Source organism: Mobula hypostoma, chromosome 11 (genome assembly GCF_963921235.1).
Source record: "Mobula hypostoma chromosome 11, sMobHyp1.1, whole genome shotgun sequence".
In the NCBI taxonomy this organism is placed as follows: domain Eukaryota; kingdom Metazoa; phylum Chordata; class Chondrichthyes; order Myliobatiformes; family Myliobatidae; genus Mobula; species Mobula hypostoma.
The window spans coordinates 113,873,291-113,898,808 of NC_086107.1; the positions used below are offsets into that span (position 1 = coordinate 113,873,291).

At 47.4% G+C, this 25,518-nt stretch overlaps 1 protein-coding gene across 1 annotated transcript in view; it reads left to right on the top strand.

Moving 5' to 3' along the window:
* The window catches only part of LOC134354136 (guanine nucleotide-binding protein subunit alpha-12-like), a 33,626-nt gene extending 17,380 nt beyond the window's left edge, over window positions 1–16,246 (top strand). The window contains exons 2-3 of the mRNA XM_063062938.1: window positions 12,443–12,493; window positions 14,252–16,246. Of these exons, the coding sequence (XP_062919008.1) occupies window positions 12,443–12,493; window positions 14,252–14,821 (621 nt within the window). The 3' untranslated portion in view covers window positions 14,822–16,246. The remainder of the gene's footprint in view (window positions 1–12,442; window positions 12,494–14,251) is intronic.
* The last annotated feature ends 9,272 nt before the right edge of the window (window positions 16,247–25,518 follow it).

The following is a 25,518-nucleotide window of genomic DNA, read 5'->3' on the forward strand; positions in this document are numbered from 1 at the left end:
CACTTGTCACCTCCCAGATTCTTACTTCATCCGCCCTCCCCCACCAGCTTGCCTTCACCCATCACCTTCGAGCCTGTCCTCCTGCCCCCTTCACATTCTGACTTCTCCCTCCATTCCTTTCCAGTCCTAATGAAGGGACTAAGCCTGAAACATTGGTTATTTATTAATTTCTATAGATGCTGCCTGACCTGTGTTTTGTGTGTGTATCATTGTCACGTGAAGAGCATTTTATGGCTCTGGGCCTGTACTCACCGGAATTCAGAAGAGTGAGGGGTGGCCTCTGAAACCTATCAATTATTGAAAGGCATCAATAGAGTGGATCTGGAGAGGATATATCCTAATTTGAGAGAGTCTAAGACCAGAGGACGCAGTCTCAGAATAGAGTGCATCCATTTAGAATGGAGATGAGGAGGAATTGGTTTAGCCAGAGAGTGGTGAATCTGTGGAATTCATTGGCACAGTTACCTGTGGAGGCCAGGTCTTTGGGTATATTTAAGGCAAAGGTTGATAGAATCTTGATTAGTCAGAGCATGAAGGGATACGGGGAGAAGGAAGGAGATTGAAGCTGAGAAGGAAATGGAGCAGACTCGATGGGCCAAATGACCTAATTCTGCTCCTATATCTTAAGATCTTACTGTCAGTAGTTATTCCAAAAAATTAACACAGCTTTTAAAGGTGATGTATTTATCAATGGAGTTGGGATATGGAGCCCTTGCCCTTAGAAAATTGAACAATAATTATACCCTCAAGGAAAATATGCAGAGACAAAGTCAACATTTTCTCTGCTATTAATTGTCCACAAAATGAATTGAGCTCATCCTATTTGTGTGAATCTGGAGTTGTATACAGACCAGACAGGATGTAAACTCTCGAAAACTGTGGTAAATTTTATATGGCACAAGATTACACTCGGCAACAATTTTCTTCAAAAATGTTGCTTCACCAGAATGTTTTTTTGTTTATAATAGACCACTTGAAGCTGAACACAAATATAATTTCAGACTAGTATCATGTCGGAATTTGGAGAAACAAGAAATTAACTTTTATTGAATATAATGTGTTTAATTGCATAACGGCGCTGATGCTTTGCAATAGTTCCGCAAAGCTAAAGATGTTTTGTTGATGGTTTTCATTTGTACTCATTATCCAAGGCTTCTCACTTAAGTGTCCAACAATAATCAGCCAGTACTGACGGATTCTAGTTGCCCTGATACCGTTTCTTCATGACCGCAATGTCCTGGTGGAACCTTTCACCATGATCGTCACTGGCAGTGCCAAGAATAAACCACCTCTGGAATAAAGTGAACACTAATAAGGGGCTGGTGACAAGGAATGTGAATTCATGTTGGAGGTTCTCTGATCTTCTATCGTTCATAGAGTTATACAGTACGGAAACAAGCCCCTTGGCCCATCTGGTTCTGGTCCACGTTGACCAGGATTCCCACCTAAGTTCGTCTCATTTCCCTGCTCTCAGCCTATATCCATCAAGCCAGCCCATGTCATCACATAGCTATCCTTCTTCTCTCAGTCACATTGCTCCCTCACATGCCTTTGAAGATCTTCCTCTTTGAGACCCAGTAGAGTTGCCAACTCCACATGGGCACATGCCTGGATGTTTCATCGCATCACTTCCTGTTCTGATTGCTCCACCCCCCCCCATGTTCATGCATTGGTTACTAGACATGTCCATCTTCACAGAGACTCACCTTCAAAAGCCAATGAAATGTGAGTGGTTCTTTATAAGACCATTAGGGTTGGGTACCTCAAGAGCCTGTCTGCAAGACAATGGATGGTCTTCTACCTCCTACCCAATCCCTGCATCCTGGAACACTCCTAATGTCCAGGAACCTCTCAGTCTCAGTATGAATGTAATCAAAGACTGATCCTTTAAAAAAAGATAAAGGTTGGCTGTATTTGTCACATACACATTGAAACATGCAGTGAAATGCGTCATTTGCAACAACTCAAATCAGTGCCGATTGTGCTGGGACAGAGCATGCCCACAGTTTACTAACCTTAACCTGTATTTCTTTGGAATGTGAGAGGAAATGTTGAAATGTGTTTTGTGGCAGCAGTGCAATGCAAGGCATCAGAAGTACTATATAAACCAGTGATGTTTCAGGCAGAGACCCTTCACCAGGACTGGACTGGAAGGGGGCAGTAGCCAGAATAAGAAGGTGATAGGTGAGACCTGGTGAGGGGGAAGGTGGGTGGGTGAGTGGGGGAGGGGGGGATGAAGAAAGGAGTTGATAGTTGATGGATGGAAGAGGAAAGGGGGTGAAAAAGGTGTTATCGTGTCGGAGGATCTGTCCTTTGGTGTTATTTTATCAGAGGACCTGTCTTGGGACAGCATGTAAATGCCATTACAAAGAAGGCACGACAGCACCTCTCTTTCCTTAGAAAGTTTGCACAGATTCAGCGCGTCTTTGAAAAGTTTGACTAACTTCTATAGATGCATTACATAGAAACATAGAAAATAGGTGCAGGAGTAGGCCATTCGTCCCTTCGAGCCTGCACCGCCATTTATTATGATCATGGCTGATCATCCAATTCTGGATGATCAATTGTGGAGAGTATACAGGCTGGTGGCATCATGGCCTGGTATGGAAACACCAATGCCCAAGAATATACTGGACCTGGTGTTGGGTAACAAAACTGGCCAGATGACTTTCAGTGGGTGAGCAGTCAGGAAACAGTGACCACAACTCCTTAACATTTAGGATAGCTATAGAAAAGGATAGGTATGGTCCTTTCTGCAGAGTTTTAAATTGGAGTAGGGTAAATGATGAGCATATTAGACAGAAACTAAAAGGAGTTAATTGGGAACGCATTTTTTTTCTGACAATTCCACATCAGACGTGTGGAGGGCATTAAAAGATCAATTGCACAGAGTACAGGAAGGGTATGTTCATGTTAGAAGGAAGGACAAGGATGGAAAGATAAGAGAACCTTGGTTGTCCAGACAGGGGATGAATTTAGTCAAGAAGAAAAAGGAAAAGTATGCAAAGCTTCGAAAGTCGGGATCAAACAAAGCACCTGAGGATTATAAAGAAGCCAGAAAAGAACTAAAGAAGGGAATTAGGAAAGCCGGGAGGAGTCATGAAAAATCCTTGGCCAGGAGGATTAAGGTGAATCCCAAGGCATTCTATGCATGCATCAAGAGCAGAAGGATAACTAGGGAGAGGGTAGGACCACTCAAAGATAAAGGCAAGAACATTTGGTTGGATGCAGACAATGTGAGTGAGATACTTAATGAGTTCTTTGCTTCAGTATTTCACAAAGAAAAGGACATGGAGGACTAGGAGATCAGTACGGAGTGTATAAGTATTAGGGTGTATAAGACCCCAGGGCCTGATGGGATTTACTCCAGGTTATCGAAGGAGGCAAGAGACAAGATTACTGGGGCATTGACCAGTATCTTCATGTCCTCTCTAGGCACAGGTGAGGTCCTGGAGGACTGGCAAGTGGCTAATGTTGTACCTCTATTTAAGAAGGGAACGAAATCCTGGGAACTATAGACTGGTGAGTCTCCCGTCAGTTGTAGGGAAATTGCTGGATAAAATTCATAGGGACAGGATATATGAGCATTTGAAAACCCATGCTCTAATTAGGGAGAGGCAGCATGATTTTGTGTAAGGCAGGACATGTCTTACCAACTTGATTGAGTTTTTCAACAAGGTATCTAGAGAGACTGATGAGGGTAGGGCAGTGGATGTTGTCCACACGGATTTTAGTAAGGTGTTTGACAAAGTTCCTCATGGAGGCTAAACCAGAAGATTAAGATGCTCGGGATCCACGGTGAATTGGCTGTTTGGATTCAGAACTAGCTTGCGAATAGATAGATAGCTAGATAGATTGATACTTGATTGATCCCAAAGGAAATTACAGTGTCACGGTAGCATTACAAGTGCACAGATATACAAATATACAAATATCAGAAGAGAAGTAAGAAAGAATAAAAAATGACTTACCTCAAACAGCCCAACAGAAGGAGGTCATCACTTCCCCAGCTATAGGTTGACTTATTATTGAGCCTAATGGCCGAGGGTAAGAATGACCTCACATCGCACTCTTTGGAGCAGCACAGTTGTCTTAGTGTATTACTAAAAGTGTTCCTCTGTTCAGTCAAGGTGGCATGCAGAGGGTGAGAAATATTGTCCAGCATTGCCGGGGTTTTCCATAGTGTCCTTTGTTCTACCACAGCCTCCAGTGTGTCCAGTTTGACTCCTATAACAGAGCCAGCCTTTCTAATCGGTTTATTGAGCCTGTTGGCATCACCCTTGGTGATGCCATTGCGCCAGCATACCACCGCATAGAAGATTGTACCAGTGACAACAGACTGAAGGGACATGTGAAGGAGAGGCCTGCGTACTCCAAAGGCCTTCAGTCTCCTCAGGAAGTAGAGGCAACTCTGGCCCTTCTTGTACCCAGCCTCTGGGTTGGTGTTCCACTCAAGTCTGTCATCCACATGCACCCCCAGGTACTTGTAGGTCCTCACAACGTCCACGTCCTCACCATCAATAGTAACAGGGAGCTGTACAGGCTGAGTCTTCCTGTAGTCCATCACCATCTCCTTCTGTATAGAAGACAGAAGGTGGTGGTTGAAGGGACTTTGTATATAAATGACCTGAATGGAACTGTAGATGGGAGGGTTAGTAAGTTTGCGTATGATACCAAGATTGGTGGAGTTGTGGATAGTGTAGAAGACTGGTAAAGTGTGATATATAATCAGTTGCAGATATGGGCAGAGAAATGGCAAATGGAGTTTAACCTGGACAAGTGTGAGGTGTTGCACCTTGGTAGGGCAAATGCAAGGAGACAGTGGAGCAGAGAGATCTTGGGATCCAAGTTCATGGCTCCTGGAAAGTGGCTACACAGGTTGATATGGTGGTTAAGAAGGCTTATGGAATGCTTGCTTTATTAGTCGAGGCGTTGAGTTCAAAAGTCAAGAGGTTATGTTGCAACTTTATAAAACTCTGGTTAGGCCACATCTGGAGTGTTGTGTACAGTTCTGGTAACCCCACTGTAGGAAGGACATTGAGGCTTTGGAGAGGGTGCAGAAGAGGTTTACCAGGATGCTGTCTGGTTCAGAGGGCATGTGCTATCACGAGAGGCTGGATAAACTTGGGTTGTTTTCTCTGGAGTGTCGGAGGCTGAGATGAGATCTGATAGAAGTTTATAACATTATGAGAGGCATAGATAGAGTGGACAGACTGTCTGTTTCCTAGGGTTGAAATGCCTAATACCAGAGGCCATGCATTGAAGAAGAGAAGGGGTAGGTTCAAAGGGGGATGTGAGGGGTAAGTTATTTTACTCAGAGTGGTGGATGCCTGGAATGTGCTGCCTGGTATGGTGGTAGAGACAAATGCATTGGAGACTTTTAAGAGACGTTTAGATAGGCACATGGATGTGAGGAAGATGGAGGGATATGGACATGGTGTAGGTAGGAGGGATTAGAGTTGGCTGTTTTTGATTTGCTTTTTAGCTGGGTCTGTACAACACTCTGGACCGAATGGCCTGTTCCTGTGCTGTACTCTTCTATGGAAAACCTGCAAGAAGTAGTGAATACAGCCCAGTCCACCAGAGGGAAAACCCTCCCCTCCATTAAGCACATCTTCAAATGTACAAGGAGCACTGCCATAGGAAAGCATTCTCCATCATCAAGGACCCCTTCCATCCAGGCCATGCTCCCTTCTCACTGCTGCCATCGGGAAGGAGGCACAGAAGCCTTAGGTTCCACACCACCAGGTTCAAGAGTTATTACCTCTCAACCATCCTGAACCAGCGCGGATAATTTCACTCGCCTCAACACCGAACTGATTCCTCAACCTATGGACTCGCTCTCAAAGGCTTTACAACTGATGTTCTCAGCATTATATATTTACTTACTTATTACAGCTTATTGTGATACCTTCTTGCCTTTTGCACACTACTGTATTTGTCAATGTGGAGCGGAGAGCGAGTTTGCAAATCTGGCAGGAGCAAAGGATGTCGGGAATGGCGAGGGTGGGGTGCTGCGGGAGGGGTGTGGCACAGGTGGCAGAGAAGGAGTGCCGGGGTGGGGGGGGAGTGAAGTGGGTGCAGACACACCAGGCAAGGTCAATTGATTCCAAACAATCGGTTTATTGATCATCATAGAATGTCTCTCTGGTGCTTCCCGCTACCTCTCCCCTCCCTTCCCTTTTTTCCAATCATGATTCCCCTCTCCCTGTCCCATTCCCACTCTCTGTCCACAATAGAGACCCATATCAGGTTTATCATCACTCACATGTTATGAAATTGTCTTTTTGCCACAGCAGTACAATGCAATACATAAAATTACTACAGTACTGTGCAAAAGTCTTAGATACCCTTGCTGTATGTATGTACCTAAGACTTTTACACTGTACTGTATTTACATTGCTTGCCTTTGGTTGTTTGTCAATCTTTGTGTGTAGTTTTTCATCAATTCTGTTGTATTTCTCGGTTCTGCTTTCAATGCCTGCAAGAAAATGAATCTGAGGGTTGTATATGGTGAGATACTGAATGTTGACTTTGATAATAAATTCACTTTTGAACTTTGATGAAGGACTCTGCTAGGAGATGACAGTGGACCACAGGAGAAAGGGAAGGAGGAGGGGCACCAGAGAGAGGTGATAGGAAGATGAGGAGAAGAGAAAGGGTGAAATGGGAACCAGAAGGGGGAATATTAAAAAAGAGAAGGAGAGAAATAACCGGAAGTTAGAAAAATCAATGTTGACATCAGTTTGGAGGTTATCCAGATGGAATGTGAGGTGTTGCTCCACCCAGGAGAATATGTGGCAAAGTTTCTCTGGTTAACAGCTGCCACTGTGATTCATTGTACTTGCAGTACTTGGAGCGATGCCTAAGCCTCTGGTTCTCAGTATCTGGGGCGAATCTATCTTCTCCAAAGTTTGAATTTCAAATAAAGGTTACACCTTTCCCAGGACACTGCCCGGATTCGAGAGCATGTGCCAAAGGAGAGGCTGAACAAACTTGTGTTGCTGTCTCTGGAGCAGCAGAGGCTGAGAGGAGACCTGATAGAGGTTTCCAAGGTCATGAAGAGCAGTGATAGATGGCCAGTGTCTTTACTCCAAGGTCAAACTAGGTGAGAGGGAGTAGGTTCAAAGGAGGTGTGTGAGGCAAGTTTTTTACGCAGAGGGCAGCGGATGCCTGGAATGTGCCGGGAGGGGTGGTAACGGAGAAAAATATGACAGAGGCATTTAACTCACACAAAATGCTGCTGGCAGCATCTATGGAGAGGAATAAATAGTCGACGTTTTGGCCTGAGACCATTCATCAGGATTTTCAGTATCTGCAGAAGCTCTCATCTTTATAGAGGCATTGAAGAGGCTCTGTACAGAGAATGGAGGGACATGAACGCTGTGTAGAGAGAAGGGTTTAGTTTATTACTAGCTTAATTAGTTTAGCACAGCATTGTGGGCTGAATGGCCTGTTCCTGAGCTGTACTGTTCGATGTTCCACACTCAGCGGTTACTTTATAAGTACCTCCTGTACCTAACTGAGTGTATGTCCGTGACTTTCTGCTGCTGTGACCCGTCCACTTCAAGATTTGACGTGTTGTGCGTTCAGAGATGCTCGTCTGCACACCACTGTCGTAACGTGTGATTATCTGAGTTACTGTCACCTTCCTGTCAGCTTGAACCAGTCTGGTCATTCTCCTCTGACCTCTCTCATGAACAAGGCGTTTTCACCCACAGAACTGCCCCTCACTGGGTGATTTGTTTTTGTTTCTCACACCATTCTCTGTAAACTCTAGAGCAGGAGTTGCCAACTCGGAGTCCACGGACTCATCAGTTAACAGTAAGGCTCTATGGTAGAAAAAAGATTGGGAACCCCTCCTCTGGAGCTTGTTATGCGTGAAAATCCCAGGAGATCGGCAGTTTCTGAGATACTCAAACCACCCCATCTGGCACCAACAATAGCTCCACAGTGAAAGTCACTCAGATCACATTTCTTCCTCAGTTTAATGTTTGGTCCGAACAACAACTGAACCTCTTGACCACATCTGCATGGTTTTATACATTGAGTTCCTGCCACGTGATTGGCTGATTAGATATTTGCATTAATGAGCAGGAATACGGGTGTACCTAGTAAAGTGGCCACTGAGTGTATATTTTGCCTTAAAAGTAATACATGCAGAAATCTGTTCTGCCAATTCAGTGCTTTGGTGGGTGGGATTAAAAAATCCGACCCTATGGGCCGGTGAGTAACTAACCATTCCCAGCAGTGAGTATGAGAGGGCCTTCTCGCTCATGAGGGGAAAACAGGAAGGAGCCCATCTAATTGGCTCATGATAAAATCAGCTGCTGACTCCATGTTTGCCAAACCAGTGATTTTTTTTTCTAAGGAATGCTGCAAAAAATGCCTTGTTATTCCAGTCAGACACTCAATTTATTTCTCGTCCAAACAAAAGCAAAATAAAATTAGTCAGACATTTCTGCTGCAATGGAGGCAGCCGTTACTGGCAGTGAATCCTATATGGTCAGACTACAACTCCCAGGGTGCCTAGCAAGGTGGGTGACCATAACACCATAAGACATAGGAGCAGAATTAGGCCATTTGGCCCATCGAGTCTGCTCTGCCATTCCATCATGGCTGATTTATTATCCCTCTCAACCCCATTCTCCTGCCTTCTCCCTGTAACCTTTCAGGCCTTTTCTAAACAAGAGCCTTTTAACTTCCTCTTTAATTGTACCCACTGACTTAAATATACCCGGTGGCTTCATCTCCCCTAGAAAATGATCTAGGAAATGACTCCACCACCAGGCCATATTCTGCTCCCCTCCACACCCCCCCCTTCAAAGGGATCTTTCCCTCGAGAATCTTTGATCCGCCCTTCCACACCAGCCCGCCACTGACCCCTTGCAGCCTCAGGAGATGTGACTCCAAAGCAGGGGACCTACGCTCAGTGCTCACAGGGCGGCACCACGACCCTTGATCAACCAAACGCCCACTGGGTAGTCGCTTTGAATCAGGATCATGTTTATTGCCGCTGACATATGCCATGAAATTTGCAGCAGTACACCTGCAAGGCATAAAAAAATTACTTTAATTTACAAAAGAATTCGTGGGGCACCGCGGTAGCGTCACAGTTAGTGCACCGCTATTACAGCTCGGGGCGTCGGAGTTCAGAGCTCCATTTCATCAGCCTCTGTAAGCAAGTTTGTACGTTCCTTCCGATGAGTTTGTGTGGTGCCTCTGAGTGCTCCGGTTTCCTCCCGGTCAGTAGCTGGACTGGTCATTGTCAATTGTCCCGTGGTTAGGCTGGGGTCAGATCAGGGCTGCCTGGCTTGGCGGGAGGGCCCATTCCACGCTGTAACGCTAAATAAATAGTGCAAAAGTGAGTTAGTGTGACACACGCAAAACGCCAGAGGAACTCAGCAGGTCAGGCAGCGCCCAGGCAAAGGAATAAACAGTCAACAATTTGGGCTGAGACCCCTCATGGTTTCATGGACCATTCAGAAATCTGATGGTGGAGGAGAAGAAGCTGTTCTTGAAACATTGAGTGTGGATCTTCAGGCTCCTGTACCTCCTCCCCATAGAAATGAGAAGAGAGCACGTCCCGGGTGGTGAGGGTCCTCAGTGACGGAATCTGCCTTCTTCAGGCTCCACCTCTTGAAGATATCCTGGATGGAAATGGACAGTTGACGTTTCACTTAGACATTACATCTTCTGACCTGAAACAAGTCTGTGGGGAGGCTTGTGTCCATGATGGCACCAACGGAATCCACAACCCTCGACAACCTCTTTCAGTCCCATGCACTGGAGCCCCCAGACCAGACGGCGATGCAGCCAGTCAGAATCCTCTCTGTGGTACATCAGTGACATACCAAAACTCCTCAAACTCCCAGTGAAGCATTGCTTCTTCTTCATTGGAACACCTTTGATTTGTGGAACACCTACCCAAGGTATCTTAATTCCCAGTTCCCCTCCCTCTCTGGCCTCCAGCGCTGTTACAAGGAAGTCTTGTGTAACCTCAAGGTGGAATATCTAACTAGATGGAATATCTAACTCGGTGGAATATCTAACTAGATGGAATATCTAACCAGATGGAATATCTAACTAGGTGGAATATCTAACTAGATGGAACATCTAGCTGGGTGAAATATTTAACTAGGTGGGATATTTAACTAGGTGGAATATTTAACAAGGTGGAATATCTAACTAGATGGAATATCTAACTAGGTGGAATATCTAACTAGATGGAACATCTAACTAGGTGGAATATCTAACTAGATGGAACATCTAACTAGGTGGGATATCTAACTAGATGGAACATCTAGCTGGGTGGGATATTTAACTAGGTGGGATATCTAACTAGGTGGGATATTTAACTAGGTGGGATATCTAACTAGGTGTGGTGCAGATGCATGTCTCCGTACTGAAGTTTCCAGTCTTAGATAACTTGCTCCTTCTTTATACTTAAGCAGAACGTGATTGCTGCCTTGTCCCATGTCCTTTTGGGATGGACTGCGCTTGGTAAACACATTCGTTACACACACACACAAGCTGCTGCCGTTGTACTGAGTAGACACACTTCAATGCCTTCCCCGGCGTATTCTTATAAGGGGTTAGCTTTATGGTGCCTTTCCCGCCATACACAGGGAATATTCTATTTCTTTAGTAATGGGGATGTGTAAATGTGTATATGTTGTTTGTATTTAATGTAGATCCTTCTGTTTATTTTGTAACATGATTGTAATTACTTTGTGGGATGCATCATGTGTAGCCTTGAGTTAACTTTGTGGGTAATTAAAGACAGTACGTCCTGGTGCCTGATAAATGGGGTTCATCGCTCTCAGTGGGAAAGACAGATCAAGGGTACACACAAGATAAGAATAAGCTATTATTGTGTTTTCTGCCATATATCTTTTCATAAATATTGGCAGTTTTCTTTTCACTATTTTTTAAGTTTGATTTTTGACGCAGCTAATAAACGCCCTTGCACTAAAGTGCTAAGCGACTCCAGCCATTTTTCCTTTGGTCATAACCCACATATCTAACATATTTCACCTGTCCATCCTTTTAACCTTCACCATGATCAACCTAACACTTCCCTCCCACACAAAATGTTTCTTTCATCCATGTGCCTATCTAAATGTCTAAATGCCCCTAATATATCAGCCAAAGCCAACACCCCAGGTGTACACTCCAGAAACGTACTATAGAAACAATCTACCACGGACATCTTCTCCATTCACCATAAAAACATGTCCTCATTGGCACCCTGGGAAAAGCCCCTGGCTCTCCACTCGATTTGTGTCTCGTATAAATCGTACACACCTCTATATTTTCATTCTCCTTCGCTCCAAGGTGAAAGCCCCCAGCTCGCTCAGCCCTTCTTCAGAAGCCATGCTCCCTAACCCGGGTAACATGCAGACCAGGAACACAAGAGATGTCCTGTTGAAGGGCCTCAGCCCAAATCACTGAGGCCTAGTCTCCTCCTGCCTGACCTGTTGAGTTCATCCAGCAGTTTCTGTGTTATGTGTGTTTCACTGAATGTGTAGACCAGAGGTGGTCGGTCCCCTGTGAAATACTAGTGAACCAGCTATGGAAAATGGATCAGGCATGATGAAACTGTGGAGCAGACGCAATGGGCCAAATGTCCTAATTCTGCTCCTACATCTTATGGACTTATAAAATCCATTTTCCCTCTCAGCCCCAATCTCCTGCCGTCTCCTCGTATCGCTTAACAAGAATCTATCAACCACTGCTGTAAATACACCCAGTGACTTGGCCTCCACAGCAGCCAGTTCCACAGACTCACCGCTCTCTTCTCCTCACCTCCCTTCTAAAAGGACGCCCCTCTATACTGAGGCTGCGTCCTCTGGTCCTAGACTCTCACACCATAGGAAACATCCTCTCCACATCCATTCCATCGAGGCCTTTCAATGCTCAGTAGGTTTCAATGAGATCCTCCCTCCCCCTTTCTTCTGAATTCCAGCGAATACAGGCCCAGAGCCATCAAGCGTTCCTCATATGACAAGCCTTTCAATCCTGGAATCATTTTCGTGAACCTCCTTTGAACCCTGTCCAATGTCAGCACATCCGTTCTCAGATAAGGGGCCCAAACTGCTCACAGTACTCCGAGTGAGGCCTCACCAGTGCTTTATAAAGCCTCAACATTACATCCTTGCTCTTATATTCTAGTCCAGTTGAAATGAATGCTAACATCCCTTCCCCCTTCCTTCTCAGTCCTTAAGCAGGGTCTCGGCCTGAAACATCGACTGTTTATGCATTTCCATAGATTTTGCCTGACCTGTTGAGTTCCCCCAGCATTTTGAGTGTGCAAGACAGACTTTCCTCTGTATCTTGGTACCTTTGACATTGATAAGCCGATACAAAACCAAGCATCATCCCCACCCCCTCCTTCCCAGACCCCCCTCCTTCATTGCGTCTCCCTTTTTTTCCCTCACAGGCGGAATCGGTACAGTATTTCCTGGATAACTTGGATCGAATCGGCCAGCCGGTGAGTGTTGCTGCTTTTTTTCAAGTTTCCGCACTGGCGGTGCGTAAACGTGGTGTCGGTCGGACTAACCCACAGCTCAGCCGGGCAACATGTGGGGGTTGTTGTTCATCCTGGGTGACCCAGAGAGTCAGGGCTGCAACAGTTGCCCTCAGCGGGCAAACAGGGCAACTCCCAGTGTGTCCCCGTGAAGGCAGAGACATAGAACATGGTACGTACAGAGAATGAGGCCTTTCAGACCATTGTGTCCATGCTGAGCATGACACCACATTAAACTAGTTCCCTTCTGCCTGTACGCGATCCGTATTCCTTCATTCGCCGCAGATTCATGTGTCTTTCTCAAAGCCTTTTAAACACCATGATTGTATCTCCTTCCACCCGTCTCACCAGAAGCCCGTTCCAGGCATCTCTGTTTAAAAAAAAAATTGCCCTGCACATCTCCTCTAAACTTTCTTCCTCTCACTTTAGAACATAAAATACGACAACCGAGTGCAGGCCCTTTGGCCTGCAATGTTGTTCTGACTATTTAAGATCAATCTGACTGTTCCTCTCCACACAGTCCTCCACCTTTAACTGCCCGACCTCTAACATCAGACATTTATATCTCTGGAAAAAAGTCTGGCTATCTCATTTACAGGGGTGATGGGCCTTTTTCAGAGTGTGCTCCCAAATTAACGATAATCTTCCAAAACAAGTCATGGTAATTTTGAACCAAGATTGTCATTGATTAATGAATTAGTAATAATAATTACAGATATTCTTCACAGAAAAAGGATGAATCCTGTTGCTTACTTACGTGTATTCATTATTTTTTCTTAACAAAAGTATAGCCAATTGAAATAAAGGAAGCATCTTAATACCATTGATTTTTAAAAAGACAATTTAAAAATAGCATCATTTCTAAATAGTATGGTTATTACAAACATTTACTATCCAAATACTACCGTATAGACCGGTCTGCGAGGATTTCAAAACGTATCATTTGCAGACAAATGGAAGATAGGTGGAGGGGCCGGTAGTTTTGAGGAAGGAGAGAGGCCACAGAAGGACTTAGACAGATTAGGAGAATGGACAAAGAAGTGGCAGATAGAATATCGTGTCAGGAATTATATGGTCAATCACTTTGGTAGAAGAAATAAAAGCTCAGGCTATTTGCTCAGTACTTCTCTATGCATCACTTCAACCCCGCCTCCCTGATGTAAAGGGGGAATTCTGCTGCGTAAAGAGGCCTCAGATGCTGGAGAAACTCAGCTGGTTGGTCAGTATCTACAGAAAGAATAAACATTCAACATTATGAAGGTCTCGGCCAGAAATGTCACCTGTTTATTCCCCTTCATAGATGCTGCCCCACTCTCTGAGTTCCTCCGCCATTTTCTGTGCATTGCTTAAGATTTCCAGCATCTGCAGAATCTCGTGTGTCTCCTATCAGATTCTTTCTTCTTCAGTCCTTTACCTTTCCCACCTATCACCTCCCAGCTTCTACTTCACCACGCCCCTTAGCTCACACGTACACCTTCCCCCCTCACCTTTCACCTGCCAGTTTGTACTCCAGCTTCTCACCCCAAGCTTCTTATTCTAGGGTCTGTCCCTGCCCTTTCCAGTCCTGATAACGTGTCTCAGCCCAAAACGTCCGCTGTTTACTCCCCTCCATAGAAGCTGCCTGACCTGTTGAGTTCCTCCAGTGCGTGTTACTCCCTGTTTCGGGAAGGCCACCGTGTCCAGAGCTGATGCTAACCAAAAGCATGTCTCATTGTCTTGTAGAACTACCTCCCCAGCAAGCAGGACGTCCTGTTCGCCCGCAGGGCCACTAAAGGCATCGTGGAATACGACTTCCTCATCAAGGGGATCACCTTCCGGATGATGGATGTGGGTGGCCAGCGTTCCCAGAGGCAGAAGTGGTTCCTCTGTTTCGAGGGCATCACCTCCATCCTCTTCATGGTGTCCTCCAGTGAGTTTGACCAGGTATTGCTGGAGGACGGGTGCACCAACCGCCTGGTTGAGTCCATGAACATCTTCGAGACCATCGTCAACAACAAGCTCTTCACCCGCGTCTCCGTCATCCTCTTCCTGAACAAGACCGACCTGCTGGAGGCCAAGGTGAAGACGGTGAACATCGGCGACTACTTCCCAGACTTTCGGGGACGGCCCCACCACCTCGGGGACGTCCAGCGCTACCTCCTCAATTGCTTCAGCGGCAAGCGGAGGGACTGTAGCCGGCCGCTCTTCCACCATTTCACCACCGCAGTCGACACCGAGAACATTCGCTTCGTCTTCCAGGCGGTCAGGGACACGGTGCTGCAGGAGAACCTCAATGACATCATGCTGCAGTGAGGCTGCGCGTCCCTGCGGACATTCCACGCAGGGCCCGCAAGGCTTTCTCGCCCCAGTGAGGCCCGTGTGTAATAACCAAAGAAGCCCTGTGTGTGTACACGTGAACGTTGATGGGTACCTGCACCCCTAATCTCATGCCTGCTGGTAACCTCTTTTGTACGCACGTCCGTGTGCACCCAATATGGATTGTATGTCTAATCCTGTGTGTGTGACCCTGAGTATTGCACCTTCCATATCCAGCAGTTGTCCCATATGTAGCACCTGTCTACCCCTGTGTGTACCCGTGTCCATATTCCAAGTGAACCTGTGTCCTGCACATATTCCCCATATCCCATATGCTCTCGGTATATATTCCGATGTCAACCTGTTGCGTCTGCACATATTCCCCATCCCCATGCACGCATGGTATAAATCCCATTTTACCCCATGTTTGTCCCAGGTGCATCAAAGTCAAAGGCAATACAGCCCGTATATACTTGCAGGAACTTGTGATTATGGAAGGCAGAGAGTGATTTAATATTTCAGAGATTCCCTCAGCCCTGTTAGATAATCACTGAGGGTTTGTTCAGACCTCACTGATCCGAAGAGATTACTTTGACCTCACCATGATGACGTTGACTCTTCCCGGGACACAGGTGTATGAACCTGGACGAGGAGCGTCAGCGGCCCTTTGAACGAGGGGGAGGGCGGAACAGGTGGACACCCCAAACAAATCTCTGTCCTTCCTAACTTGACAAGCTTGGACCCCTTGGAGAGAAGGGAGGGTTATAAGACAGCAGTGGGAATTGATCCCTTGACCAGTTGCCCGTGGTGTGCAGCCGCAGAGTTGGCAGAGCCCTCCCCTGTCATTGCCAGTTAACTGGACTCTGGAATCTCGCACTCATTCCTCAAACATACTTTATTTTACTTGTGCACAAGGAAAACAGCATGGCCCCTGTCACCCACCATTGTTCTGAAGGCTGAGCAGAGAAATTCCTTTTTTATACAGAGCAGTTATGGATATTGGCCATTTAATAAACTGTGTATGTTTGAATTCCGGACTTGCAAGATCAATCGCCATTCACAATAGGGGTGTTACACGTCAGTAAAAACTACGAGGTGACAACCAATAATACTTTGAAGTTAGTAAAGCAATTGTCCCTTAGTTGGTGTGTTTCACATCATTCTGTTATTCTTATCACACCTCTGAAAGTGAAATGGTTCCAAGAATCGCGATGCAAAAGGAAGCTATTTCTCATCTGGGCTGTCTGCACTCTGTCTGCAAATAACCCTTGCCTGGACATTTTGTTCAAAGTTCAAAGCCAAGTCAAATCAAGTTAAGTCAAGTTTATTGTCATTTAACTGTATACATGTATACTGTCAAACGAGACAATGTTTCTCCGGACCAGGGAGTAAAGCACATAACACACAATAACTTAAGAAAGTAAGAATTAAATCTACAAATTAATCATGCATAGATAAACAAAGAAAAGTGCATTAAATTAAATATTGTAAGGTACAGAACAAATTAGCCAGTTACACTTTGAATGCGATGCGGCAGGGAGTTCAGAAGCCTAATGGCCCGAGGGAAGAAGTTGTTTCCCATCCTGGCCGTTCTTGTCTTGCCTTCTGCCTGATGGTAGAAAGTCAAAGAGGATGCTGGACGGATGGGTGGGATCCTTGATAATACTAAGGGCCCTGTGTTCACAGTGCTCCTGATAAAAGTCTCCAGTCGATGGTAGGGAGACCCCTTTGATCCTCTCAGCCGTTCTCACAGGGACTTCCAGTCCGATGCTCGGCTGCTCCCATACCAGATGGAGAGGCAGCTTGTCAGGACACTCTCAATGGTGCTCCTGTAAAATTCAGTTAAGATGGGAAGGAGGAGCATCGCTTACCTCAATCTGCTCAGCGAGTGTAGGCGACACTGTACCTTTTTGCTCAGAGAGGTGATATTGAGGGATCAGGTGAGGTCACCCATGATGTGAGCTCCCTGAAAGTGGTGCAGTTAACTCTCTGAGGAGGAGCCATGTATGTGCAGAGGAGATGGTTCATCTGCACCTTCCTAAAGCCCACAACCATTTCCTTGGTCTCCACAGTCAGACTCATCATTCACTATTACCATACACAACCTTGAGATTCATGTTCTTGCAGGCAGCCACAAAACGAGGTAACATGATAGAATCCATTAAAAGCCCCACACCACAAAGAGTCATCCATCCAGTGTGTGAAAAACCAAGAACAAATCGTACAATTGATAGAAAAAAGCAAATAAATATCAACAGAACATGAACCTCAGAGTCCCTGAAAGCAAAGCCACAGCCATGGAACCAGTTCAGCACCGTAGGCAGTCCAGGAGCCCGATGGCTGCAGGCCGCAGGCCACAGCCACACAGCCAGTTCAGCACTGAGGTGAGTGAGACCTCACAGAGCAGTTTGTCCCCCTCACCCTTGACACCTTAATCTTTTTAATCTTGCCCGGCTCATAAATCGGCCAAACATCTGTTCATTGTCCGCTCTCGGGCGCAGGCCCTGCCGCTTCAGAATAGCTCGAAATTTCAGCTCAGCCTCAAGTCCACTCCAGCAATGGCCGCTGCGGCTATAGCTGCTTTCTCGGACCTTTGCTTTATTGCAAGTTCCACATCCTGGCTGCGGTGTGGAGTCACTGACGCTGGGTTCAAGCCTGCGAGCAGCTTTGAATGTTTTTAATCGAGAGATTTGTCCCTGATGTTGGCAGCAGCTGAGGCTGACACTGTCATTCACCGCTTAAAGAAAAATGTTTCCAGGAACAGAGGGTATTGAGGGTGAGAAATCCTCAGGCTTACCTCCTTTGTTAGATAACTCACTCTCAGGTCATTGATAATCGGTTCAGCATTGTCACATGGATCGAGATGCAGTGAAAAGCTTTTATTTGCCATCTAGACACACCTTTTCCATCTACGTGTACGTGGAGGTGATACAATAAACATACAACATACACACTCAGTCACCACATGATTAAACCTGCTTGTTAATGCAAATATCTAATTAGCCAATCATGTGGCTGCAACTCAATACATAAAAACATGCAGACATGGTCAAGAGGGTCAGTTGTCGTTCAGGCCAAACATCAGAATGGGGAAGAAATGAGATCAAAGTGACTTTGACTGTGGAATGATTGTTGGTGTCAGATGGGGTGGTTTGAGTATCTCAGAAACTGCTGATCTCCCGGGATTTTCATGTACACCAGACTCTAGTCTACAGAGAATGGTGTGAAAAACAGAAAACATCCAGTGAGAGGCAGTTCTGTGGGTGAGAACGCCTCGTTAATGAGGGAGGTCGGAGGAGAATGGCCAGACTGGTTCAAGCTGACGGGAAGGCGACAGTAACTCAAATAACCACACGTTACAACAGTGGTGTGCAGAAGAGCATCTCTGAACACACAACATGTCGAACCTTGAAGTGGATGGGCTACAGAAGCAGAAGACCACGGACATACACCCGGTTTATTATGTACAGGAGGTCTAGTGGCTGACATCTCTGTCTCTGAGCTCTCTTTCCCCACCCCTTGTCATCCAATTTTAACCCAAAAGGTCTATTAACCTCACACCTGAAAGTCAGAACTGGGAGTGAGATTTGCAAGGTTCCTATGAACAGATTCCTCTCCCCTTTGCCCTGAGGTGTTGAGACGTTCCAGCCCGAAGAGGCACATTGTCGTCATCCTTTCTAGCTCCCTGTCCGGATGAAGTGAGCAGCTCCAGTCCTTGGGCAGCACTGCCACCATGTGGCTCAATCAGAACAATCAGCAGCCTCCCCTCCCACTCCCTCCTCTTTCCTCCTCCCTCTCCCTCCCTCTTCTCCCATCCCCCTCTCCACCCCTCCATTGTTCCTCCTCTCCCACCCCCTCTCCACCTCTCCATCGTTCCCCCCTCCCTCCCCTCCCACTCCCTCCTCTTTCCTCCTCCCTCTCCCTCCCTCTTCTCCCATCCCCCTCTCCACCCCTCCATTGTTCCTCCTCTCCCACCCCCTCTCCACCTCTCCATCGTTCCCCCCTCCCTCCCCTCCCACTCCCTCCTCTTTCCTCCTCCCTCTCCCTCCCTCTTCTCCCATCCCCCTCTCCACCCCTCCATTGTTCCTCCTCTCCCACCCCCTCTCCACCTCTCCATCGTTCCCCCCTCCCTCCCCTCCCACTCCCTCCTCTTTCCTCCTCCCTCTCCCTCCCCCTTCTCCCATCCCCCCTCCACTGTTCCTCCTCTCCCATCCCCCCTCCACCTCTCCATCGTTCCCCCCTCCCTCCCCTCCCACTCCCTCCTCTTTCCTCCTCCCTCTCCCTCCCTCTTCTCCCATCCCCCTCCACTGTTCCTCCTCTCCCACCCCCTCTCCACCTCTCCATCGTTCCCCCCTCCCTCCCCTCCCACTCCCTCCTCTTTCCTCCTCCCTCTCCCTCCCCCTTCTCCCATCCCCCTCCACTGTTCCTCCTCTCCCATCCCCCTCTCCACCTCTCTATCGTTCCCCCCTCCCTCCCCTCCCACTCCCTCCTCTTTCCTCCTCCCTCTCCCTCCCCCTTCTCCCATCCCCCTCTCCACCGTTCCTCCTCTCCCACCCCCTCTCCACCTCTCCATCGTTCCCCCTCTCCCTCCCCTCTCCTTCCTCTTCTCCTCCCTCCCCCTCCCCTCCCCTTTCCATCTCACTCCCCTTCTCCTTCCCCCTCCCCTCACTCCCTCCTCTCCCTCACTCCCTCCCCCTGCCCTTTCTCCCTCTCCCTCTCCTTCTCTTTACCCCTTCCCTCTACCTCTTCTCCTCTCCCAATTCTCTCTCCCCTTCCCTTCTTCCTCTTTGCCTTTCTCACTCCTCTCCCCTCCTCCCTTCTCCTACTCCCTACTCCTTCCCCTCTCCCTCCCTTCCCCTTCCCCCTCCCTCCCTGCCCTATCCCCCTCCTCTCTTCCCCTCTCCCTCCACTCCCTTCCCTTCTCACGAACCCTTTCCTCCCCTCTCCCTCCTCCTTCGTCCCCTCTCCCTCTCTTCTCCCTCTCCATCCCCCCTCTCCCTTTTCCCTCCTCTTTCCTGTCCTCCTTCCCCATCTATCTCTTCTCCTTACCCTCCCACTAACCCCTCCCCACATCATCTCTCTCTCTCTCTCTGACGCCTTCTCTCTCTCAGAGCGGTTAGACAGACATTGAGCTGGAAGGCTGTCAGCACTCTCGGTGAGGAGATTCACTCTTCCTGTCGGATGGCCTCTGGGAATTCTCTTGTCCAGGGAATACATCAGTGACTGAGGGGGTCAGCGAGACTGTGGGGTGACGCTCTATAACAGGTGATCTGTGAGAGGGAACTGCATGCTGAATGGCTTTTGTGTGCCTGGGGTTGAGGGTTTTCCCTCGTCTATACTTCAGGGGAATTCTCCTGCACCTTTCTCATCCCCGGGACCTGGGGAACATCACAGGCAAATGCCCAGCAGAGGTCAGTGAAGAGTACGGACTCTGTAACCCACACAAAATGCTGGAGGGATGATTAAAGTTCAAAGTAAATTTATTATCAAAGTACATATATGTCACCATGTACAACCCTGAGATTTATTTTCTTGCAGAAATTCACAGCAAATATAAAAAAGCAAAATCAATGAAAGACCCCAACCATCAGGACAGACAAACAACCGATTTTCCAATAAAAAGTCCAACAAACTGTGCAAATACAAAAAGAAAGAGAATAAAAGAAATAATAATAAATAAATAAGCAATAAATATCGAGAACATGAGATGAAGGGTCTTTGAAAGTGAGTCCATAGGTTGTTAGGGCAAGTGAGGCTGTGTGAAGTTGTCCTGTCTGGTTCAGGAGCCTGACGGCCGAGAGGTGATATCCGTTCCTGAACCTGATCGTGTGGGTCTGGATGACAGCAGCAAGGAGAGGACATGGTCTCACCTCAGCAGGTCAGGCAGCATCTATGGAGGGACATGGGCAGGCAAAGCTTTGGGCCGAGATCCATAACTATGTGTGTGTTACTCTGGATTTCCAACATCTTTCCAGAGTCTCGACAAGCTGCTGCCTCACTCTCCAGAGACCCACCTGGTTCGGTCCTGACTTTGGTGCTGTCTGCGTGGAGTTTGCATGCTCTTCCTGTGACCCCGTGGGGGCCTCCGGGGTGTCCCAGTTTCCTCCCACATCCGAAAGGATTGTGGGGGGGCGGGTAAGTCAATGCCTGTGAGGGTGGCAAAGGAAGCTAGGAGATGAGGGAACGTGTGAGAAGGAATACACAGTCGGGGTAGTGGAGAGTAACGGGAGAGAGGAAAGGGATGTTAGGATTACTTTGCAGGGAGCTGGCACAGAGATTATGGGCTGAATGTGCACCTCCTGTGAAACATATCCATAAAGTATAGGAGCAAAATTAGGCCATTCAGCCCATCAAGACTGCTATACCATTCCATCATGGCTGATTTATTATCTCTCTCAACCCCATTCTCCTGCCTTCTCCTCAAAACCTTTGACAACCTCACTAATCAAGAGCTTATCAACCTCCGCTTTAAATATACTCAATGACTTGGCCTCCACAGCAGCCTGTGCCAATGAATTCCACAGATTCACCTCCCACTGGCTAAAGAAATTCCTCCTCATCTCTGTTCTAAAGGGACGTCCTTCTATTCTGTACCCTCGCACTCCCCCACCATAAGAAACATCCTCCCTACATCCACTCTATCTAGGCCTCTCAATATGCAATAGATTTCAATGAGATCCCCCCTCGTTCTTCTAAACTCAGCAAGTACAGGCCCAGAGACATCAAATGCTCTTCATACATTTTTTAAATTTATTCATTTTTCATTCTCCTCCCCCTCCCCCACGTCATTGGCGCTCTAAAAGCGTTACGTTAACTGCTGTCCCATCCTTTGGAAACCAGAGGAAACCCACACACCCAGGAATGGATTTATTAAATGGGTTTATAATGCCGAACGTAGAGAGTGCTAGGTAGGAGTGAGAAGTACGCTGCCTGACTTTATGGAATGAGGGTGGTAAGTATTGGCCCCCCGGTCTCAGAAAGCCTTCTTTAAACCAGTAGACACCAGGTTCTCCACCACCCTGACCTGTCTGGGTGAGTACTGCCCGCTGGTGCTCACATCCACCATCGAGTGCTCTGGGAGCGTGCTCATGGCGACAATCAGCTCCTGCCTCGGGCATGGCCAGAACTGCTTCAGTTTACCTCTGGCCACAGCAGATGTGATATCATTGGCTCCCCACTTTGCTCTGGGCCGTCTGGACAACAAACAAATCTGCCAGACTGCTGTTCATCAACCTCAGCTCAGCGTTCAACACGACCAACCTCTCCAGACTCGTCACCGAGCTCCAAGGACCTGTCTCTCTGCGAATGGATCCCACCGGCAGTCCCCAGACAGGGGCGATTGGGAACAACTTCTCCTCCTCACTGACCGTCAGCGCGAAACTCCGCTCTCGGCACAACCACGCGTGTGTGACTGAGCATAGCTCCAAAGCAATCGGCCAGCCCAGCTCACCGACGACGCCCCTGCAGTTGGCGTAGTGATGGGTGGTGAGCCAGCAGACGGGAGCGAGGTAGGACAACCAGCTGAGCGGTGCCGCAACACCAAACCCACGCTGAACCTCAACAAAGCTACCACTGAACACATCTTTCCCTGCCCCCGCCCTGCTTTCCGCAGGGATCGCTCCCTACGCGACTCCCTTGTCCATTCGTGTCCCCCCGCCATCCCTCCCCACTGATCTCCCTCCTGGCACTTATCCGTGTAAGCGGAACAAGTGCTACACATGCCCTTACACTTCCTCCCTTACCACCATTCAGGGCCCCAAACAGTCCTTCCAGGTGAGGCGACACTTCACCTGTGAGTCGACTGGGGTGATATACTGCGTCCGGTGCTCCCGATGTGGCCTTTTATATATTGGTGAGACCCGACGCAGACTGGGAGACCGTTTTGCTGAACACCTACGCTCTGTCCGCCAGAGAAAGCAGGATCTCCCAGTGGCCACCCATTTTAATTCCACATCCCATTCCCATTCTGACATGTCTATCCACGGCCTCCTCTACTGTAAAGATGAAGCCACACTCAGGTTGGAGGAACAACACCTTATATTCCATCTGGGTAGCCTCCAACCAGATGGCATGAACATTGACTTCTCTAACTTCCGCTAATGCCCCACCTCCCCCTCGTACCCCATCCGTTATTTATTTATATACACAAATTCTTTTTCTCTCTCTCCTTTTTCTCCCTCTGTCCCTCTGACTATACCCCTTGCCCATCCTCTGGGTTCCCCCCCCCTTCCCCTTTTCTTTCTCCCTGGGCCTCCTGTCCCATGATCCTCTCATATCCCTTTTGCCAATCACCTGTCCAGCTCTTGGCTCCATCCCTCCCCCTCCTGTCTTCTCCTATCATTTTGGATCTCCCCCTCCCCCTCCCACTTTCAAATCTCTTACTAGCTCTTCCTTCGGTTAGTCCTGACGAAAGGTCTCGGCCCGAAATGTCGACTGTACCTCTTCCTAGAGATGCTGCCTGGCCTGCTGCGTTCACCAGCAACTTTGATATGTGTTGCTTGAAATTCCAGCATCTGCAGATTTCCTCGTGTTTGCAAGGAGCTGGTCGTTGGTTTCATAAAGGGGGAGGTGAGAGACCACGTGCCAGATCTCAGTGGTGGGTCAGAGGTGGGGAGAGTCTGCAGCTTCAGATTCCTGGGTGTTAACATAACAGATGGCCTGTCCTGGCTCTGCTCAGGGAAGGCATGCCCACCTCTTTACTTTCAGAGAAATTCAAGCTTCAATTTGTCACTAATACCCAAAGTTGAGTTTACTGCACAAACGCACATAAATGTCTACCAGGTTGCAATGAAAAACTTACTTGCAAAAGCGTCACAGGCACGTAGCATCGTATAAGCAGCATTCATAAGGAAAACATAACCTAAACATTAATTATACATATTTTTATCATACGGTGCTTCTGCTGGTGTAAGTGGAGGGGGTGAGGGGAGAGGAGGGTCAATTCTTCTGCTATTGCTTGTGCAATGGGAGGGGGAGAGGGGGCTTCAGGGTTATGATGTTTCTATCATTCATTCTATATATTTTGTGGATGTCTGTGAAGAGTAAGAATTTCAGGTTGTATGCTGTATACCAGGGGTCCCCAACCTTTTTTGCATTGTGGACCGGTTTAATATTGACAATATTCTTGCAGACTGGCCGACCCGGGGGGCAGGGGGGGTAGGGTTGCCAATAGACAAGAGTAGCAGTCAAATACGTTGGGTTTAACCCGAGAAAGACTACAATGACCATGAAGCCTTGCACGGGCTTGTGCATGCATGTACGTGCCGATTTTTTTCTACAAATTGTTTTTAGCAATTCTGTTTGGCGGGGGGGGGTGTTAATCAAGACCGGAATATAGGTGATAAACGGCTAATGCACTCAATTTTGTTTCTAAAAGGGATTATCTAACGAATTTAATACTAAACACACAGCGCATATTTTCCTCGCATGAATATAGTGATAAGTCAATTATCAGGGAAGGACAGGGGAGCTTGAAGTAAGTGTTGAACGAACTTCCAGTAGAAGTAGTAGAGGCAGGTTCGATATTATCATTTAAAGAAAAATTGGATAGGTATATGGACAGGAAAGGAATGGAGGGTTATGGGCTGAGTGCAGGTCGGTGGGACTAGGTGAGAGTAGCGTTCAGCACGGACAGAAGGGCAGAGATAGCCTGTTTCCGTGCTGTAATTGTTATATAGTTATATAAGTCAATAGCATCATAACATTTTAAGTAACGTTTGGATATTAAACACACAGCACATATTTTCCCCATATGCACATATTATGAACATATAAAATCATTGCAACACACCAATATCGCTGAATCAGTGGGAACCCTGGGCTTGTTTTCCTGCAACAACATGGTCCTATCAAGGGGTGATGGGAGACGGCGATATCCGAAGGGGGTTCCTTATGTCCAGTCTATTCCGCAATTTAGTTTTTATTGCATTCATTGCAGAAAACTCCACTTCGCAGAAAAATGTTGGAAATGGAAGCAACGTTTTCAGTGCTTTCGTGGCTACCTCAGGATATTTAGCCTTGACTTTGATCCAGAATGCTGGCAGAGATGTTATGTCAAACATACTTTTCAGCCCGCCGTCATTAGCAAGCTCGAGGAGTTGATCTCCTTCCTGCGCTGACATGGTTGATGCGCGGGTAGTGACCGCTCGTGCATAATGACCTCGCGTGCGTTCAAGCTCAACAGTGCACGTGACAGGGAATGAGGAAAGGTGCAGCTGACTCATAGCGTTTCCTTGCGGCCCGGTGCCAGTCTGCGGCCCGGTGGTTGGGGACCGCTGCTGTATACATCCTCTGATATTCGTGGATGTCTGTGAAGAGTAAGAATTTCAGGTTGTGTACTGTACACATTCTCTGATATTAAATGGAACCATCTGATGGGACACAATTAGCAACAAACTGCAACAGTGAGCAACATGATCACAGTGTTCCAGTACTGAGGCAGTGCTGGTTGGTTCCAGACTGAATGGTTGAAGGGGAGTCGCTGTTTCTGAACTCAGTTGTTTGGGACTTCAGGCTTCTGTACCCCCTGTCCAATGGGAGTTGATGGTACTCGAACAAACTTCTGCAGATGTGCTGGTGAAAGTACCCTGACTCGTTGCGTCATGGCCTGGTATGACAATTCCAATGCTCGGGAACACAAGAGGCTGCAGAGACTAGTGGACATAACCTGGTCCATCACGGACGTTTCTCTCCCC